At 54.8% G+C, this 21,274-nt stretch overlaps 1 protein-coding gene across 1 annotated transcript in view; it reads right to left on the bottom strand.

The window, feature by feature from the left end:
* Window positions 1–19,764, bottom strand: part of SH3TC1 (SH3 domain and tetratricopeptide repeats 1) — a 35,622-nt gene extending 15,858 nt beyond the window's left edge. Inside the window, exons 1-10 of the mRNA XM_012810987.2 lie at window positions 19,688–19,764; window positions 15,227–15,446; window positions 11,757–11,849; window positions 9,685–9,812; window positions 8,300–8,405; window positions 6,821–6,967; window positions 5,988–6,192; window positions 5,011–5,087; window positions 4,045–4,240; window positions 897–1,030 (exon numbers count right to left, since the gene is read on the bottom strand). Coding sequence (XP_012666441.1) covers window positions 897–1,030; window positions 4,045–4,240; window positions 5,011–5,087; window positions 5,988–6,192; window positions 6,821–6,967; window positions 8,300–8,405; window positions 9,685–9,812; window positions 11,757–11,849; window positions 15,227–15,398 — 1,258 coding nt within the window. The 5' untranslated portion in view covers window positions 15,399–15,446; window positions 19,688–19,764. The remainder of the gene's footprint in view (window positions 1–896; window positions 1,031–4,044; window positions 4,241–5,010; window positions 5,088–5,987; window positions 6,193–6,820; window positions 6,968–8,299; window positions 8,406–9,684; window positions 9,813–11,756; window positions 11,850–15,226; window positions 15,447–19,687) is intronic.
* Between the last annotated feature and the right edge of the window lie 1,510 nt (window positions 19,765–21,274).

The raw sequence follows: 21,274 nt of genomic DNA, 5'->3' as shown, positions 1-21,274 counted from the left end.
GGTGTGTGCACGTGCGTCTCTGTGCTTGTGTATATGCACACAGGCGGGTGTGTGTGCACGTGCGTCTCTGTGCGTGTGTATATGCACACAGGCGGGTGTGTGTGCACATGCGTCTCTGCATGTGTGTATACCCACAGGCGGGTGTGTGTGCACATGCGTCTCTGCATGTATATATGCACACAGGTGAATGTGTGTGCATGCTCGTGTTTTTCTCCGCCCCTCAGGATAAAGGAATGAACCCACAGTCCATGCCCACTGCCTACAGCAGCTGACAGGAAGGTTTGTCCAACTGCCACCACCCAGCCACATTTCTCCTGCTTGCTGTTGATGACACCCTGCCTTCATCCATGCTTTGTTCTGCAGACCCCAGAGAAATCCTTCACAGAGAGCAGCATGGAGCTAAGACAGGAAGAGCCTTGTGTTTAGAGGCTACAGCCCTGGGGTCCTGCCCTAACACCCAGCTCCTAGGTGACCTCAGCCAAACCACAGCCCCAGGTTCTTCACCATGTAGTGAGGAGAAAAGTGATCTCCACACAGGCCACTGGAGCAGAACACAGCAGGCAGATGGCTGGGTCCTGAGCAGGAGCCACCAGTGCCGTCCAAGTTAGAAGCAGGAGCGTGCTTTCTCCTGCCCCAGCAGATGCCTGGGCTGGTGCCTGGGGTCAATTAGGAAAAGGGTCCCCCAAGGCCTACCTTGGGCAGCAGGGAGCCTCAGAGCCCCAGCTCCTCACTGTGCCCTCTCCCTAGGCCCCTCATGCTCCGAGGGCAGTGAAAACACCTGCCTGTCTACCTTCCAGTGTGCAGGTTGGCCGTCACCCTTGTCCATGGATGAAGGCAGCACTGCAGCCCAGAAGGGAAGGGAAGGAGCAGTCACCACGCGCAGCACCCACACATACCCAAGTCGTATGCCATGCACACGTCCACGGCTGACATCCTCCTCAGTAACCGCCTGGCATCTTCTTCAGAAAAGTGGTCCTCGTTGCTGAAGAATGACCGTTCTTCCTCACTGAGGAAGATCACACTTTCCAAACTGGAAAAAATAAAGTGTTTTATTTGAAATAACATATTTCCAAAGTAAATGTTTCACAAGAAGACTTATTTCCACTCCCTAATTTGACAGTCCTGAAACACCACCCTCTGCCCAGCAGTCAGGACAAAAAACAGAACAGATCCTGCCCTCGAGGAACTTGCCTGTCCAGGGACAGATCCCTAGGAGCTAATGGATCATGGCATCCTGGGAAGGTGAGCTCCCTGGCAGCCTGCAAAGCCCCATCTCATGTGTCCCTTCCCCAGTGAAGCCTGCTGGGACAGCTGAGGGCAGAACAAACAGCCGCACACTATGAGCTCCCCCTGTTGCTCAGAGCCCCTGTGCAGTGCTTCTGCTCCCTCAGCGCTCCGCACAAACACAGCGCATGTGTGTCCCACAAAGTCACGGAACCAACAGGAGGGGACAGAGGGAGAGGGGGAGAAGGAAAAAAGAGGCAACTTTTCCTTTTAGAACTAAATTACCAGAATAATATGAAACATTGAAATGCACGCTATTGAGAATTTTTTTTTTAAATCTTAGAGCAGTTTGCAGGATATTTTATGAAATAACAGGTCTGTATTCTTTAAAATGTCAGACAAGGGAATATTGAAAAGCTGTTTTAGATTAAATAGACAAGACAGAATCACTGATTGTAACATAGGGTCTGAAATTTTCTCTGGGTAATAAGGGAACTACTGTGAAAACTGGCACAATCTGAGAAAGTTCTGTTGATAACTTTATGGTATCAATGTCTGTTTCCTGATTTTGACAATAAAACTGTGGTTATGCAAGCAATGTCCTGGTTTTAGGAACCACATGCTGTATCATTTAGGGGTAAAGGAACATCATGTTTGCAACTTACCCTCAAAGGGTTTAGGGGAAGAAAAAACGAAGTAGAAGAGAGCAAAGCATAAGGCAGATGTTGTAACATGTTAACATTTGTGCAATCTGGGTGACACCATATGGGAATTTTATACTTTGCTTGTAATTTCTTAGTAAGTCTGCAATTATGTCAAAATAATGTAAAAGAAAAACCACCAGTTCGTTCATTAAATAAACAGATAAAAACCCATCCAGGGTCTGTAATAGGAAAGGTATTCAATAAACATTAATTGAGAGACTAAATGAAGCTGTTAGGATTTCTTCAGCTATAAACAGGACCAGTGGCACCTGGCCCTGTCATCCTTCTGGGTTAATGGAAGGGAATGGACCAGCTCATTCCCATAGCTCTTCTCTGACCCACTGCACGTTAAGCACATGTTCAATTCATATGGTCCCCAGCAGTCTATAGAGAAATTACAGCTTGCCTTGGAGAGGGTAGCAAAAATCTAGACAAAGGGTGTTCCATAGAACACCAGCTCAGCAAGAAGCAAATTAGGGTCTAAAATCTAGACTAAAGGTATTCCATAGAACACTAAAGAGTACTCCATAGAATACCAGCTCAGCAAAAAGCAAATTAGGGTCATGGGAGAAGAGAATTCCAGAGGTCGAATTACTGAGGAGCACATTTCAACAGGAAAAGATGCCTTGCTTGTGCCAGGACTCCCTGGAGAGCATCAATAAGGGGACATGAACAGAGCATGAGGAAGCTGGTGATGGGGCATGGGGGAGGCAACACACCTGGGGAAATGCCGATCCAGCTGCCCTTGTCGGCACAGCCTCTACCCACTTTTGAGGCACAGGTGCAAGGAGGTGCCAAAGCAAACAGACACTTTAAATTATAGGGACAAAATGAAATGATGGCTGGGCAAGGCATGACACCAAACAGCCTCTGAGATTTGGTCCGTCGCATAATCAAGCATGGAACATCTTGCATGGAACATCAAGCATGGACGAGCATCTCCTTTGTGGGAAGTGAGATTCACAGCGGGGGAGACAGGACCAGAATCACAGGACCCAGTAAAGGGCCCTTTCTGTATACCCACTTTCTCTGAGCTCCTTGACTGAGGTCTTGACAAGATCAAGTCCAGGGGAACAGAACTCTGTCAAAGGATGCTTGCTGACCACTTTCCAAAGACTTTCCTGATGCTGGGCAGCAGGGACACAGAGGTACCCAGAGAGCCCTCCCCTTGGAGTTCCTTGGTAGTGGCAGGCAAGTCTTAGATGAGGTGGAGGACAGCTCACACAAGGACAGGTGTGTGGCCAGAAGAGTGTTGCCAGGGATGAACCATACAGGTGGGACTGGTGGCTGGTGAGAGCCCACAGGAACTCCAGAGGGGCAGGATGGAGGGAGCAGCCCAGCCAGGGACACAGTGTCAACCCAGACCTGTTTCAGAAGGGCTGAGCCGGCCTATGCCGCAGACTCGGGGTAAACTGGTGGTGAATGGCAGGCTTTAAAATCGGAGTCACAAGGGCCTGGGTGGTGGGGGACCTCAAAGTCTGGACCAGAAGCTTCACAGGGCTTCATGAAGGAGAGTGGCTGGTGTGCTGGATCATGTCTTTCCAAAACCTGGGAAGGTCGCTTTTTATCGAAATAGGATCTTTGCAGGTGTAATTAGTTAAGATGGGGTCAGACTGGTGCCCTCACTAGAAGAGAAAAATGAGTCACAGACACAGATACACAAAGGAAGACAGCCAGGTGGAGACGGAGCAGCATGGAGTGACGTAGCCACAAGCCAAGGAAGCTCAGAGCTGCCAGGAGCTGAAGGAGGCAAGAGTCCCCTCCCCTAGAACCTGCAGAGGGAATGTGGCCTTGCTGCCACTGTGGTCTCCAGAACTATAAAACAGAACACTTCTGTTGCTACAGCCCCTAGCGCGTGGTGCTTAGTGACCACAGCTACAGGAAACTAGGACACAAGGGCATGTGTGTGTCTCAGAGCATGCCCTCCTGTCAGCACTTTTGGGGAAAGGTGTTGGGGACAAGGTGTTGGCACCACAAACCTGGGGACTAGGGAAGGGACTATGAGTCAACCAGGACCCATCCAGGCGTGTTGCGTGGGAAGTGGGTGGATGGCGTAGGATCCCTGCAAGAGCAGTGGAGATAGTCTCAGGGAAGGGGCAGAGTCCCAGCCACTCACTTGGACACTGGGCCCTGAGCGCTGATGAGATGAGTCTGCACAAACCCAACTTGGCCTGAGGCTATGTGTCGGCCCACACACCAGGGCAGGCCAGGCACCTGGGCACCGAGGATCTCAATGAGGTCGCCACCTTGAAAGGTCATTTCTTCAGGCCCTGAGCCCTGGCTGTCTGCCACTGCTGAGGCCAGGCCCACAGCTGCAGAAAAGAGGCCACATGGTCAGTGCAGGGGAGACAAGGGGAGGGGCCAGGGAATTTGTCTTGTGCCCATGAGGAGGTTTGCAGGGAAGCTTGTTCACTGAACGTGTGAGGCCAGACAGCTACATGATCCTCAGAGGGAGCGTTTGTGTCCCAACACTGAAGATGAGAAACTGAGGCCAGAGATGTTGATTAACTCAGCCTCAGCCTTCCGTCCACAAGGCCTCAGTCCTTTCCTTATGCAGCAATGGTCACAAGTCCTGCTTATTCCCTCCCTCCCCCAGGCTTCATGTCCACCTCCCAGGTACACCCAGGCTATCCATATGCCAGGTACAGCTTAGTGCAGAGTGCGAAGCTGGACCTGGCATCCAAGCCAAAGGACTGATGACAGTGCCAGCTTCTCTCAAAGAAGAGCTGTGGCTGGACAAGCCCAGGTGGCAGGTCCTGCCTTAGCGCAGGTGGCAAATCCAGCCAGAGCCAGCCCGCCCAGGTCCCAGTCTCCAAGGTCCTCCAAGGTGCCTAACACAGTGCCAGAAAGAAAGAAGAGCCCCAGGACGTCCTGTCAGATTGTCTGCAAAGTTACACTCAGCAATCTGGGGACAGCGACTGGGCCACAGGGCTGCACTGCTGGTCTGCTCACATGGCGGAGCTTGCTCACCACCTTGAAGATGGGAGGTGTTTAGGGCAAGCACAGAAACCTCCTAGATGTTGGTGCCGTCCCCTCGTCATCCCCCCACACCTGGGGAAGAGAGGCCTGTGGAAGCACTCACCCATCAGCGGGGTGTTGGGGGTCACTTGTTCACCCACAGAGTCATCGATGGGGTCCCAGGGGACCCTGAGAGCCCACCTGGAGCCGGGAGAGGGAGGTCTTTGCTGCAGGATTTCAGATTTGGGGCAGATACATTCTGGGCAGAGACTGGACAAGTCAGCTATCCCCCAGGACCCTGAATGGACCCCACCTCTCCCCCCAACACACACACACCTGCACACATACACACGGCCTCCAGGGAGCCCCATACCCCTGCCCACCTGCCTAGGTGCCTTATCCTAGGGAACAGTACATCCCTGTTAACTGGAAGCCCTGCACACCCCCCAGACATCTTCCCTGTCGCTTGCCTCAAGGAAGCTTAGTACGGTGTGGGGTGAGGGGGGACCCAAGACTGGGGAAACAAAGGCCTGGATTCAAATCTTGGCTCTACTGTGACCTTGACGAATAACCTGGACAAATTGTTCCTCTTTCTAGGCCTCGGTTCCTTTGGCTAGAATGGAGCTGGACTAGATAATTGGCAGTCCCTCCTGTCCAGATGGCATAACGACATGCCCCGTGCCCCTGTGGGGACAATGCTGGCCATAGTACACAGGCAGGGTTCTTGGGAGAAACTGCTCTCGGGTCTCAGTAAGAGAAGCAGAGCCACAACCTGTTACTTCACAGACATTGCAAGTCAGGAGAAGGAAGCTCCAAGCCAAGTTTAGGCCCACCCTCAGCAATTGAACAGGTACTCATATGTCACCCGTCCTCACATCCACTGGTTCTACCTGCCTTTCTTTGGTTTGATGTGTGCAGGTTTCTGTCTGCCTCCCCACTCTGAAGAGTTCAAAAACTCTTCAGATGAGCCTGAGAAGAGCTCCATGCTGCCCCCTCCCCCACTGTCTAACTCCAGGGCGGCCCTGCCATGTGATGTCATTGGCCTGTCATGCAACCACACACACAGCAGGCAGGAGCAGAGCAGCGAAGGTCGGTACCTACTGATGAAACGGGATCAGAGGTTCCAGGGGCACCACTGCCAACTCCTCAGAGGACACGCTGGGGCTCACCAAAGGACCAGCTTCTGGGGCCACCTCTCCTTGGGAACCCCCTGAAGCTCGCCTGAAGGGCTGAGGGCCTCTCCCTGCACCCTGAGGGCCAGTTGTCACTCTCACGTGGTGGTCAGGACACAGTACAAAGAAGGGCCCTTCAATGGGACAGAGGCAGTCATTCAGGGTGGCCTGCCCAGCCAGGTAGGACCCCTCCACCCACCCCTGCTGGGTTACACAGGGAAGTCCACCTGTGTGAGATCCCCGCTCTAGTTTCCACATCCACAGAAACGCAAAGGGGCCCAGCCTAGGTGGCTGGGAACTGGAGTGGGATCCTGGCTCTGCCCTCATGTGCTCTAGGCAGCTAGCTTGGCCTCAGACTCTGTCTCTGGGCCTCAGTTTCCCTATCTGTGCTTTGTGAGATCAGATGTGGGATCTCCAGGACCCTTCCTCTTGGACTGCCACCAGGGAGTCCAGTCACAGCTGGGTAGATCCCCACCTCCCACAAGTCTCCCCTTTCCTTTGAGTGGGTTCCACTCTTCTATCCCATTGCCAGGTTGGAGAGACAGCTGTCTGTTCCCTGTCAGCAGTGAGGCCAACACCACAGCCAAGTTGGGAATTCAGGGTAGGGGTTGGCACAAGACACAACACCTCTTCTGCTGCTTCCCAGATGCTTCTGTGTCTTTGGGGGCTGACCAGGGTCTCTCAGTGACTAGGGTACCTGACTGTCAGGGCACCCAAGCACTGTACCTAACCAAGGGTGCCATCACCAGGCACAGCCCTCACCTTCTTGGACGAGCAGGCTCTCGTGGGTCAACTTCAAGGCATTTTCATCCACGTGGACTCGGATGGCCGTCTCCTCCTCCTCACTGGGCGAGAGCAGCCAGAAGTTCTGGTCCATGAGCAGGTTTTCCAGGCAGTGGTGTGTGAAGCCTAGAAGGCCAGGCCCAGTCACCAGTGGGCTCCAGGGAAGCAGGGAAGCCTGTGTGGCCTTTGTGTTGGCCAAACCTGCACTGAGCAGGCCCAGGGAAACCCTCAACCTTGTCCTTAGGGAACTCAGGGGGCTGGGCAGGACCCAGTCATCTGCAGTCTGACTGTCTGGGCTCCAGAGGTCAAGCCTTGCCCCATCCCCTGCAGCTGTGACTATGACCAAGTTATGTGACATCTCTGTGCCTTCATATAGGTCCCTACAGAGACTGTGAGTCTGCAGTGCCCTGTGGGCCATCAAGGGATGGCTGAAAACATGCCTGTAAAAGCCCAGCCTGCATTATCAGCTCGTGTAAGCCATGTCCACTTCTGTGGAGCGAAGCTTCATCTCTGGGACACCACGAGCCTTTGTTAGCTGCGGCCTGACCAGCAAGCCGTCTGGCTACTCTCTGTTTTTAAGGCAGAGGCAGACCAAGAGAGAACCCTTCCTTTACTCGGTGTGAAGTGGACACTTAGGGTGGGCCAGGAAAGGCTACTGTCTTCTGGATGCTGTGACCTAAGCCTGGAGCAGAGGGCCAGAGGAGCAGGGAGCCAGGGACAATGAAACCTCTTCAGGACACTACATGTGCAGGGGTAAGGAAGCCCTGCCCAGAAACTGCTACTACAGTTCTACCCCAGCTTCCTCAGTCCTCAAATGGAGGAGATTCTCAGCAGACGTGGTCAGGCCCTATGAATATCTCTGAACAGGACACAAAGTTTTAGAAAGAAGGCACAAGGATGGATCAAGTTTCTAATAGCAGGCCAAGCGGGTGGCTAATGCCTCTGATCCTAGCACTCTGGGAGGCGAAGGAGGGAGGATCACTTGAGCTCAGGAATTTGCGACCAGCCTGAGCAAGAGTGAGACCCCATCTCTACTAAAAATAGAAAAAACTAGCTGGCATTGTGGCAGGCACAAGTAGCTGTAGTCCCAGCTACTCGAGAGGCTGAGCCAGGAGGATTAATTGGGTGCAGAAGTTTGGGGTTGCCATGAGCTAGACCATGAGAGCTAGCCTTCCTCAAGTTCTAGTGAAGTGAAATCACACAGGACAGTGGGTGTAGGAAACTGGAAATTCAGTTGAAATCATTCTCACAACTAAGACCTGCATCCAACCATGGCTCCAGCTAGCCCAGCGCTCCTCCCAGACAGAAGGTGAATGCACCGACTCGCATGTTTGCAGGAGAGGCCCTTGTTAGCTAACCTATTCTAAAGCACTGATTTGACACATAAAGCGTGTGGTATGCAACCAGTGTCCTCCTAGGGGAGTTCCGTATTCAATCATGGGAAGGTCACCTCTTTACCAAGAGCATGGTAGGTGGAGAACTTCCAGATTTCTTCAAAAGTCTTAAACATTACCACAATCCGATCCTGGTCGCTGTGGATAGACAACAGCCGCGCTGACAATTCCTTAAGAGAAAGAAAGAGGAGTTAGAGACCTTCCCAGGGGCTTCAGGGAAGCCACTGACAGTCAGTGCATCGGAGCTACACAAAAGAAAGTTGGCAAAAGTGGCCCTGGCAGGGGACAGCATGCACAGAGTGGATCCCTTTACAACTCATATCAGCTCCTCCCCTGATCTTAAGCCTGCTGTGGCTCCCCAGGGCCTGTGGGACAAAACCTGCCATGCGCTCCACACCCTGGCCCCACACCCTCTATGCCCCCCAAACAACCCTGCCTGTCTTAGTCCACATACACACACACATATGCACACACATACGCATGCACATACACATACACACGCACACACATACCCACGCACAGACACATACACACACACACACACAGCCTCAGCTTCTCCTGTCACATTCCGTCTGCTCAGGCTTTGCTTTCAGTCCTGGTGACCTGACCTCGCCTCCCTGCCCCATAGTCCCCTATAGTACCCCTCTTTCCCAAGCTCCATTGACTGGCAGTGACGGGGCATTCAAAGCAGCACCAGTTAACATGGGAGTACAAATAGTGACATGTGTGGTTGGGGCTATAGATGAAAAACCAGACCTGATCCTTAGCCAAGATAAGTGGCTTAGTCTGGATTCACACCCAGAGCCAGCCCCCTACCACTCCACCCTGCGGGCATCACCCACAGCAGCCCATGTGGGCCCTGGCAGGCACCATGTGGGTGCTTGGTGCTTGTTATTCACACAGTCCTCATGGCAGGTCCCAGGCGTGTAGCTCCAGGCTTCCCCTCTGTGCCGCTGAAGAAGCTAGGTGCACAGAGAGGCAGGGCCAGGCCAGGCTGACCCCACGTGCCCCCTCCGCCCCAGTGCCCTCCATGCCATCCTCCCCAGAACATTGCTTTGTGCAGAGGACAACGGGGGATGGCTCTGTCACAACTGCAAAAATAATGTTCACTTCCCACCAGACCTTCTGAGTCTCTGTCAAAGAAGCTTTGAAAATCCTCAGAGGTGGAGGGGGCAGGGAGAAAGGGAAAATGCATTATCCACCTGTGCTGGGGTGGGGAACAGCCACAGACCCCAAGAGGCAAGCTTGTGGGGTGGCCTCCTTCTTTCCTCCATTCCGACGACCCCATCTTGGCCCCCAAGGACCCATGTCATAGCTCTCCCTTCCAAGGCTATTGTACTCCTCAACTGGCCCTGTTCATGGCACTTGCCTCTTCTCCGGTTCTCAGGAACCAACTTCCTCACCCCGGCTCTTTGCAATGCCACTGCAACTTCACAGGGCCAGACTCACCCCCAGCGCACGCGCCACCTCCCTACTGTCGCCCTCCAGCAGTCGGAGCCGGCCCCGCAGGATCTGCTGCATGTCAGGGTCTGGCAGCCCACTCTTCTTCCGCACAGCCAGCAGCTGCAAGGTCAAGTCTGGAAGGGGAAGATGGAGGGGTGTGGTTAGCCTGGTCTCAGATTCTGTGGGGCACCAGACCTGCCCTCCAGTCTCCAATTCCCAAACCTACCGCCAGAGGTCTGGGCTGTGGGCTTATGCGGAGCCCTAGAGATGGGGCTTTAAATCTCATCCATGTGGCTTTAAATCTCATCCACGCACACTACTCATGATGACCTGGACCCACCACTTAGCTCCGAAGCCTCAGTTTCCCCAGCTGTGAGTATGTGTGCTACAGAAAGATGGCCAGAAGGAACTCATGTCTCCCCAGGGCAGGCTGGCATAGAGTGGCCATTCTGCATTATGGTCCCCCGCTCCAGATGGTCACTGCATCAAAACTTCGGGTGCAGAGACTGGGCACCTGCATTTAACAAGCACCTCCCTCACCCCATGGTAATTTTAAGGAGGGACAGCTGGGGCCATGGGGGCATCCCAGAAATCTCCGTTCTGCCTTCTTAACCAGCCCTTCCTCTCTTCCCCATCTCTCAAAATGCCCCCCTCCTGTTCAGATCACTGCCCCGCCCCCAATCACATAGTGCATCTGCCTACCTGTGAATCCCACCAGCTCTGCTCTCAACCTAGTCCCTACCCCCTTCATGGCCAGGCCCAGCAGATCTGACCTGGGCAGCTGTCTGAACCTGAGCTTCCTGTGGTCAGACCTCTGGTCTACACAGAGCATGAGGTCCCATCCCAGTCTGCAGCACTAGCAGGTCTTGGCCCTCCCAGGAGGCACTGTCCAGCAGAACTGTCTGCAGGGATGGACACAAGCTCTGTCTGCACCATCCTGTGCAGTGGCCACCTCCCTTGTCACCAGTCTGAGGCTGGTGATCTCCTGCCAGAATCCAGGCTCCAAGACTGTGACCCCACCTGTCCTGAGCACTATCTAGTCCCAGGGCCTGGAAATGTGGGAAAATGAGCTTTCCTGTTCCTCGAGGTCAGGACTCAGCCACAGACCTCTGGCAGAGGCACTACCTGGGCTGCCAGCTCTCTACAGGAGAGAACAAGAGAGAGAACGGGGAGAAGGGGCAGTGAGGCAGGCAGAGAGGGAAGGAGAGACAGAAAGAGTCTCTTTATCCCATGCCCTTGGATAAGTGGGAGCACCTGCTTCAGGCTTCTCTGGCTCTGGGCCTAGGGGCTCTGAAGTAAATGCCCCACCCCTATGGGGCAAGGCCAGTGGTCAAGCAGCACAGACACTTCTAGAATCTAGACTCCACTCCCCCAGGAGGAAACAGCAGCCCAACATCTCACAACCAGCTCTGAGCTGGGACAACTCTGTTCCTACTCTAGCAGGAGGGTGGGTGTTGTACTTTCACACAAAATCATCTGTCCCATTGCCTGACATGGGATCCTACACACCCGGAGTGACCACACGCAGCACTGATCACATGAAAAGAAAGTTGGAGGATGGGCGGGGAGGGGGGGGGGTCTGAGCAAAGGTCAAAGGTCAGCATGGGACATCAGGGTCTCCATGCCCCCACAGGGTAAGCGGCATCTCCACCTGCTGAGCCCGAGCTTCCTGGGCCCCGCTTGCATGCACTGATTCCATCATCCCACTCATCCTTGGAGACAGCCCCCCAAAGCCTGTGCCTGGAGGCCCTCCCTGTACTCCATAGCAGGGGGAGCATTCTCATCTACCTCCTCTCGTGTCCCCATTGAGTGTCGCCCACGGGGCTTCTAGGGGTGTTTCCCCCATTTGGGCAGATGTAGAGTCCCAGGGACCCCAGATGAAAATTTAGAGTCCTGCCTCAGTCCCACTGAATCAGAACCTCTGAGCACAGGGTCTGGGCATCTGTACTTATCAAGCCTCCACTCCCACCCCACGATTTTAAGGTGGGAAGTCTGGGGCCACTTTGAAAAGCCCTGAGTCAGACACTCCTGGGTGCCCAGGTCTGAACCTGAGCACATTGTGGGCCAAGGATGTTTACCTGTGGGATATGCTCCTGTCTGGCCAGGTGGGCTCCCAGCAGCAGGCCCAGCGACACCCAGGGGAGGAACTCCTTCTGCAACCCAGCAGGCTCCTGAAAATAAGGGAGAACAAGCCGTGCTGAGCTCCCCTGCAGGTGCCAAACACCCTGGGTCTTCAAGAAAAGGGGTGTGTGTTCCACACAAGCCGCCTCTGCCATTAGCTCCATCCTCCAGGCTCACATAGCCCGGCGCCCCTGGGAGCTTCACATCCCTGTGGGACACAGCAGCCTGCCCCAGACTCAGTAGCTTAAGCAACACGAAGGACCATCTTGCAGCTGTGGCATCCAGAGGGGTCTCACAGAGTAAGGTGAAGGTGTCCCAGGCTGGTTCCTTCTGGAGGCTTCAAGAGGCGCAAGTGATCCTTGTTCTGCAGTCCCAGCTTCCAGCTTCACAACCGATTCTGATCCCCCCCCCCCGCTTTTGCCATGGCATCTCCTCTGGCTGTCCCCCTGCCTCCCTGTCACTAAGGCCCTGCAATCCAGACCACCCAGGGTCATCTCCCCATGGCAAGATTCTTAATCCCATCTGCAGAATCTGTCTTGCCAGATGAGGAGCAGATGCACTGGGTCCGGGGCTAAGGACACGGACATGTTGGGAGGCTGCTATTTTGCCAACCACAGATGGGCTCAGCCTCACCACTCATGCGTACGGGAGGTGGCATGTCAGCCCACACTGGTTGCTCAGTTCTCCACTAATCAGCACCTCCTTTGGCCCCAGCTCCCAGCCCCTCAGGGTCTGCATCTTGGCCTGGGCACAGCAGAGGGTGTAGAACTTCACCGCAGCCAGGTATCTTGCTCAGTGCTCTGAGCACAGCTCAGCTGTGTGGCCTTGGGCCTTGCATCACAATGGTGGTCATTTCTCATCAGCGTGTGCTGACTGTTGGCATATGCCTCGGCCTGTGCAGTCTGGTTGCCCATGTGTCAGGGCCTATTCAGGAACTCACTTCTTCTGCATCCCTTATCCAAGCCCAGCAGCCAGAAACATCTGCCAGATCCAAAGAAGTGCGCAGTGTTCAGATCTTGGCTTCTAAACCCCACCCTTTTTTTCTTCTTTTTTTTGAGACAGAGCCTCAAGCTATCCCCCTGGGTAGAGTGCCATGGCATCACAGCTCAGAGCAACCTCCAACTCCTGGGCTCAAGCAAGTCTCTTGCCTCATCCTCCCAAGTAGCTGGGACCACAGGCGCCCGCCACAACGCCCGGCTATTTTTTGGTTGCAGCTGTCATTGTTGTTTTTGGCAGGCCCGAGCTGGATTCGAACCCACCACCTTAGGTCTATGTGGCTGGTGCCTTAGCCACTTGAGCCACAGGCGCTGAGCCAACCCCACCCTTCAATTTAGGAACCAGGGCTGCTTGGAGAAACAACCGATCCCAAGGCTGGAATGGAGAATGAGCCTGGAGCATCTTGGGTCCCAGGAAGTAAGGATGTTCACAGAGGGATGGAGACAACTCAAAAGCCCAAATCTGGGGCAATTCAAGCAATGAAATAAAGAATGATCTTTAGAGTCCAGAGACTAAATTAAAGGTGTATGAGCCTGTGGATTCTTAACCCAAATCCTTGGAGTCATCATGAAAAAATATTACTTGTATCATGAAGAACTATATTCTTCAAAATAACCACTTCTGGATTAAAAGGCACCACAGAGAGGTGGCGGCAGAACATAAGGCGTGACCAAGACTTTTTTGTCATAAAGGACAGCATTGGGACAGTCAGATGTGAATGAGGTCTGCAGTTAGGTAACAGTATTATTAAAACCAGGAAATTAACATTGAAATAATTGCACTGTGGTTACATAAGGGGACGTCCTGGTTTTAAGAAATATGGGCACCTTAGGGAGGAAAGTTCATCGAATCTGTGATTTCCTCCCAAACTGTCAGAGAAAAATAAACTAGGGAGTGGGGAGCCAAAGCAGCAGAATATGAACATTCTCAGAAGCTGGAATCTGGGTGGGGGTGAATGGGAATTATTTGTACTATTTCTTGCAACTGTCACTGTCAGCCTGAAATTGCCTGGAGAAGCCCAGGGGCTGAAGGGGCCCATGCAGAAATGGTGCCCAGGGAGCCTCCTACGAAAGGAGAAGTTCATGGCCCTGTCGTCTGGGCCCACAGATTCATTCTGACGGGATGCCAGTGTGCTCTGCGGAGCCTCTAAGGAGGAACACCCAGCAACGGAGCCAAAAGCTTCCAGTTCCTGCCACTGCAGGGGCATCCCCAGTCCTCTTCCCTGAAGCTCACAGATTCCCCTTGGCTGGGCTCTGCTGGGGTAGTGGTAGGGAGTCATCTAGCCTCCTCTATCCCAACTTCCTGCCCAGGTGTGCTCTGGAGGGAGCCAGATTCTGTGGCCTCAGTTGGTCCCCCTGAACCAGGCCGTACCCTAAACCTCTAAGCTCTCCCTTCCTAGTGGGAGGTGCCTGCAGGACCACTTCCCCTGTGAATCAGCACCTGGGGGAGCACCCTGCCCCTTCCAGGCTGTCCACACACAGAAGGACAAGAGGTACAAGTATTCCACATGCCAGCCATCTGTCACGTCAGGCCCTGTGCCAGGCAACTGTGTGGGACTTTCTGACTCCCTTCTCCCAACATGTCATTCATGCATCCATCACTCACATAGCCACGGGGAATCTGCTATGTGCCAAGCTCTGGAGACCCAAGACAGGGGGCAGCAAGCAGGTGACCAGGCCAATGTCAGACATGGTGAGGAGGAAGCCAGAAGCTTGGAAAGGACAGGGTCACAGTGTCTCTGGCAGGGCAGTAGAGGGCTGGACCTTGGTCTTCCCCTTTCCTCCCCTCCTCTCTCCCGGGGCCCCAAAGTGGTGAGGAGAGGGATCTTAGAGGCCATCTAGGCCAGGGTTTCCAAGTAGGGAAACTAGAGCCTAAGTTAATCAGTGGCCCCATAATAGTCAGGGTTAGAACCAAGTCTCCTGTGGGCCAGCTCATCTTTGCCCACTGGGACTGGTCGTGTGGAAGATGTACCTGCCCAGGGCCTCAGGAGACTGGACGCTTGTCCCTGCTCAGCTACTAGCCACTGTGTTGCTTAGCCCAGCCTTCCCCTCTCTGGGCCTTGGTTTGCCTCCTGGGGACTGAGGGACAGCCATCCCATGTAATCCCAGGTTCTGTGAGGACAAAACAGGACTGGAATGCAAAGGCCAAGCCCAAGGGAAGCATTTCTAGAGCATTCTTGGTGTGCACAGGTGGCTTTCAGGCCTGTTCTCTGCTCTATGTGCCAGTTTTGCTGTCACTGACGCTCTCCTGGAAAAACATGAGCTGAGATCTTGTCTGGCAAATGACTCACGGGGTTCAGTCGTTCTCTGAACGGTGGCTGAGGGAGGAAAGGAGAAGTGCCACAGAGCAGACCCCAGCTCCCGGCCACAGGCAGGTGGGAGGGTCTCAGGGCAGATTGGGGGCAGACGGGGTGGGGGCCAGATGCACTCACCGCCTCTGACAGTAGCCGTGGCCTCCTCAGGCCCCGCTCGCCCCGAGCCAGTGGGTGAGCTCGTGGCCAAAGTCTGGCCCTCATCCCTGCTGCCGCTGCCTCCCGAGGACCCTGCAAGCTCCCTGCCCATTGGGGTCGGCTCCTCAGTGGTCACCTCAGCCGTGTCCTCCATGTCCTGCAGTGGCCTCAGCACTGAGGGCCCAGCATGCCTGGTTGGGCTCTGTGGAGACAGGAGAGGGTAGAGGTCAGCAGGGATGGTCTCTCTAGGAGACGGACTGCAAGTAGCAGCAGGGATGCTATGGCCAGCATTGGGGGTCAAGAGGAGAGTATGCCAACATTGCAGAGTGCCTGATGCCTTTGAAACCCAGCAGTGGCCCTCAGGCATGGCAGGTGACCACGGCATGATAGCACAGTGTGGGGGGGGGGGTCTGGCCCACCCACCTCTGCATCCTCTCATTCTCTCAAGTGCTTTTTTATACCATGGGGCCTTTGCACAGGCTCTTCCTGCTGCCTGGACAGCCCCTCCTCTCCTTCAAGGAGGAGCCACTGGCCTCTCCTCCAGAGCTGGCCACCATGGCACCCTTTCCTGGGGCCGTCAAACCCTAACAGACCCTGCTCCTGGGATTAGTGCTTTGCTGCCCAACAGATGACACAGGACGCAGAAATCCCCTTTCAGACATTGAACACTGATCCAGGTGGAGGGCCAATGAGGCCAACAGCCTGGGCCAGACCCCTAGCTGGGGCCACCCCACAGGATCAGCCATGACCCCCTTAGCTTCTGCCTCAGGGACAGAGGGGATAATGAGAGCCTTGCCTATTTGGGAAGCAGGTTGGTAAGATTGTAGGCAGGGACACCCCAGCAGGGAGGCCATGCTCATTTCAGGCCTGACAGTTTGCTGATCATGTGCTGAAAAGGTTCCACCCTGCCCGTGCAGGAGCTGGCAGGAGTTCCCTCTACAGAGTGCACAGAGAAATGAGGCAGTGGATAAAAATACAAGTCTGAGGCTGGACGCCGTGGCTCACACCTATAACCCTAGCACGTTGGGAGGCCAAGATGGGTGGATTGTGTGAGCTCAGGAGCTCGGGACCAGTGTGAGCAAAACCAAGACCTCATCTCTAAAAATAGCTGGGTGGTGTGGCAGATGCTTGTAGTCCCAGCAACTTGGGAGGCTGAGGCAAGAGGATCCCTTCAGCCCGGGAGCTTGAGGTTGCTGTAAGCTATGATACCACAGCACTCTACTGAGGGCAACATAGTGAGACTCTGTCTCAAAAAAAAAAAAAAATACTAGTCTGTCCTCCTGCCGCTCTTGGTGGACCCTGGGGAGAAGGCCACCCAATGGCAGGCCCAGAGATAGCTGGTCTAGCAGTGCCAGCCTCACAGCCCAAATGTGCCCACCAAGCCAAGGGCCAGCTAGCTGCAGGCTGCCACAGTGACCTGACAACCCCCGGCCTTGGCCTGTTTCCTACCTGTGTCCTGGTATCTGGGCAGGGAACAGGAGCCAAACTGGGTCAGAGTTGGGGTCACAGGCCATAGGCTATGCCACATGCCCCTTCCTAAAGCTGTGAAGGGGCCTAAGCAAGCCCCTCCACCCCCCACCTGATCCAACTATAACCTGACTGGTCAGGTTTGGCCAAATACTTCCTGTCCTCCAGCCACCTGTGAGGGGAGGGACAGGGCCTGGGAGGGCAGCAGACCAGAGGGTTCTCAGAGCCCAAGGGGCACCCAGGGGACCCTGGCACTCTTCTGGCAGCACTTCCCCCTCCAGGGAAGCCACTCAGCCTCAGAGAAGAGGGTACAGGCCTGACCACACTCCCTTTTCCTGAGTCAGAGCACACACAGAATGGTAGGTACTGGAACATAGTGTTGCTGGGACCCTGTGGTTCTGCACCCGGTATTATGTGTGCCCACTGCTGGGCCCTGGCCCACAGGCCAGGCTGTCTGCCGGCTCTCCCTGCAAAGCCCCTGGGATATCTCAGTAGAGCACTGGAATCTACCCCCTTGATGGGCAAGGCTCCTGGTTTATGGCATCTTAGACCCCGACTCCTGACCCCAGGCCCCCTCTCTGCCACTTTGTTCTTCAAGGGCTAGGTCTGATACGTCCACCTACCAGAGCAGGCACCCCAATAGTGGGCATCTTTCCATCTCCCCACCAGCAGGTGTCCCTGGTACCTGCCCCCCCCTCAACTCCCTACACCTCCTCCAGGTCAGAAACAGGCACGAAACAGGCACGCAACAGGCAGCATCCGGGGTGGGCACAGAGCTGGAGTTCAGGGCTGTTTCCTAAGAAAAGGGAAGGCTCCCAGGCTCGGGGAGTTTCCCACCTGCTGGGCAAGAGCCCAATGAGGAAGTGAGCTGGGTCTCCCAGAGCTCCCCCTGCCACTTCAGCAGACGTCCTCTCTGGTCCTTGCAGCCTCCCAGATCACTCCATGGGAGGCTGCCCAGTTAGGGGGACCACCAGCAACCTGTGGGGACCTTTCTCCATCAGCCTTATCTTCTTGCTCCGTTTCTCATTGGATGGGCCCTTGGGTGACCTCCTGGGTAGGCCAGCCACAGGCTCTAGCCCACTCCAACCCTAGCCCTTGAGAAGGGAGTTGGGCACCAGAACATCCAGAGGAGGCTGGCCAGATGAAGCGGATGGGGTACCTGGTGTTTAATATGGGCTGGAGGAAGGGAAATGGCTCCGACCCACCCCAAGGAGGTTTGGAGAGGTCTGGCCAGAGCTTCATCAGGCTTGATGAAGACCAGAGACCGTGGAGACCTTGCCCATGTCACCGAAAGCGCCTTGGGAGAGATGTCACTCATATCCTGGAGTGAGAACTGCCCACTCCCCAAAGTCATGCCCACTCAGAATCTCAGATGGGAACATCTTTGGAAATAGGGTCTCTGCTGATGAAGTTGCCTTCAGTGAAGAGGAGGTCCCACTGGACTAAAGCAGACCCTGAGTCCAGTGTCTGGTATCCTTGTAAGAGACAGGGGACACAGGCACACAGAAGAGATAGCAAGGGGTGGCCACGTGACCACGGGGGCAGAAAATGGGGCACCACCACCACAGGCAAAGGATACCTGGGACACCAAGACCTACCTGGGGACAAGGAGGAGCCTCTCCAAAGAGGGCCTGAGCATGGCCACCACACCATGGCCCTGGACTTCTGCCTCCAAGACTGTGAGAGAATGAATTTCTGCTGGTAAGCCCCCTGACCAGGGATACTTTTTTCTGGCAGCCTGGGAAATTACTACACCTGTGACCTCCTGTGCCTTGATTTCCTCTTCTGTGTAGTGGGGTCAATATTATCCATGTCTCTGAATTTTTGTGAGGATTAAATGTTGTCAGATGCACAAAAAGCTGACCCAATGCATGGCATAGGAAGCCTTGTGGCCATTGACAATAGTGTTGACAGACACGTGATATCAGGCCCCTCTGAGGTGCTCACTAAGCAGCCTCGGCAAACCTAGAGATGGCAGGTGCCATTGCACCCATTTCATAGAGGTGCATGCACAGGGTCACCCAGTCAAGAGCACAGGGGAGTATGAACCCAGATGCCTGCATCCAGCCCTCTTGCACCTGTCCTTGATCTGCACATGCCCAGCTCAACCCAGCCCCTGCTACAGCCATAAGTTCGGCTGCAGCTCCTGGGCCCTGGGGGCTGGGAGTTCACACCCCAAGCAGCAGCTGGCTCCTGGTTCCAGTGCCTGCCTGCACAACCACATCCCTCTGCCATTTCTCTCATCTGAGCCTCACTGGCAGCAACGGTTGGAAACTGCCCCTCATAGACGACAATGCACACCCCAGTCCTAGAGAGGGTCTCGTGGTGTGCCCAGACACATCTAGAGTTGGAAGGCTGGGCCCAGATCCTCCCTTGGGACTTTCTGGTTGGTGTCCCTTGTCAAATGGCTTGTCCCTTTGGTGGATGGAAAGGGAACCAAGGTGGCAATTCCTGCAATACCAGGGGAGGCTCAGAGGGGCCATACCAGAGCCATACCACACCTCTGCTGAGGTGTCCCGAGCTAACCCAGGGCTAGGGTCACACCCGAGATTGACGCTGGAATGCCTAACTGCTGGGATCCCTGGGTCTCATCCAGACTCCAGGACACTCTCACTAAGGGTCAGCCTGAGGGGGAGTGAGGTCCCAGAGCAATGGTGCTTTGTCAATCCTGAAAGCCCTGTCTGTGATCTCTGCATGTGTGCCCCGCAGCACCCAGGAGTTCTGAACAGGATCTGCTGAGAGTGCAAGTACCCTCTTACGGCCTCAGACTATAGGTTTGCTCTGCTCTGATACCAAGCAAGTCAGAAAAGTCCTCCGGAAAGTGGAAGGTGGGTCACAGTTCTTATGGCTTGGGGCAAGACAGCTCTGCAGACAGCAACCAGCTTGGCTGACCAACACCCTGCCTGCTCCAAATCCCCTGAACCTGCCCCAGACCTGCCCTGGAGTTCTCCATGCCTAACCTGGGCAGCCCCGTACCTGTTTCACTCCTCGGAGGCAGTTCTCAGGCCCTGACTGCTGTAGGACGCAGGCCCCAGGTGGCTGCTCCCGGCTCAGCTCTGACTGGCCCCGCCACTGGGCTGTCTCCAGCTGGCCAGAGCAGGCAGGGGCCGCCCACAGCTGGGCTGACTGCACTGCGGCTGCCACCGCCCCCTGCTTCCTGCCCCACTTCCTCCCTGTGCTTGGGGGTAGATGACAGAGGAAGGCCCAGTGTGGCTGCACAGGGCCCAGGGTGGTTGATAATTAGCTCCTTCCTGGACTGGCTCCAGGCTCTGCCCTGCCTGCCCGCTGCCTTGCCAACGTCAGCTCTGCCGCTCGCTCCTGTTCCACCTACTGCACACATGGGCATTCACAAAAATGCACACACACACTCATGTGCACACACAGATATACACTCACACACAGACACAAACGTGTACACACTCGCACACAGACACAAACGTGTACACACATTCACATGCACATAGACACACATAAGCACACAGACATGCGTGCACACACAAACACATGCATGTAAAGGTGCACAAACGCATGTGTGTGGGCACGCACTGACACACAGGTGCCTGTGTGCATACAGGACAGATACACACATGCACAAACACGTTCACACAGCCCCTGCACTCTGCCTGGGTGCTGTCTACACGTTGGTCCCATCAGTGGAAACACTTTGGGAGGGGTCCTCCTCCCTCTGCGTAGTGCTCCCTCCTCAGAAGCCCACCTCTGCCTGGGTTCTACCTTGTCACCTTCCCATTGGCTCCTGGGCGGACCCAGGATTGGGAAAAGGAGCCTTCCTAGCTAGGCTGAGGCCAAGCCAAGGCAGGGATGCTGACCAGCAAGGCAGGACTGGTCTCTTGTTGGCTCTGAAAAGAAGCAAGAACTGAACTGGGGATGCCCTGTTGGCCCCCACCTGTTGGCCTGCTCCACACTCTTGTCAACCCCAGGGCATGGGCATCCAGGGGCATCCAGGGGCACCCAGGGCTGCTGGCACAAAAGGAAGGTTCCCTCTACTGTGCCCTATGATGGGCAGGATATGCACACAGGGTGTGGTTTAATAATACCAGGGTAATCCCTGTGTTAAATAGTAATGCACCCATTTCATAGACAGGGAAACTAAGGCATTAGAGGAATGCGATATGCCTAGGGCCATTGACCAGCTAAAAGATGAGATGGGAACCAGGTCTGCCTGGAGTTTTAGGCCTAGGTTTTTCCACTGACATTTCTGACATTTGGGGCCAAATCCCGCCCCCCACCTTTTTTTTTGAGACAGTCTCACTCTGTCAACCAGGCTAGCTCACAGCAACTTCAGACTCCTAGGTTCAAACAACGCTCCTGCCTCAGCCACCTGAGTAGCTGGGACTACAGGCACCCACCACAATGCCCAGGTAGTTTTTCTACTTTTAGTAGAGACAGGGTCTCACTCTTGCTCAACATGGTTTCAAACTCCTGAGCTCAAGTGATCCTCCTTCCTTGGCCTCCCTCAGTGCTAGGATTACAGTCATGAGCCACTGAGCCCCTGCTTCTGGCCACCAAGTCACTCTTTGTTGTTGGTGGGGCAGGGGCTTATCC

Source organism: Otolemur garnettii, unplaced genomic scaffold (genome assembly GCF_000181295.1).
Source record: "Otolemur garnettii isolate 467f Iridium unplaced genomic scaffold, OtoGar3 scaffold00146, whole genome shotgun sequence".
Taxonomy (NCBI): domain Eukaryota; kingdom Metazoa; phylum Chordata; class Mammalia; order Primates; family Galagidae; genus Otolemur; species Otolemur garnettii.
This window is presented reverse-complemented; position numbering and strand designations above follow the sequence as displayed.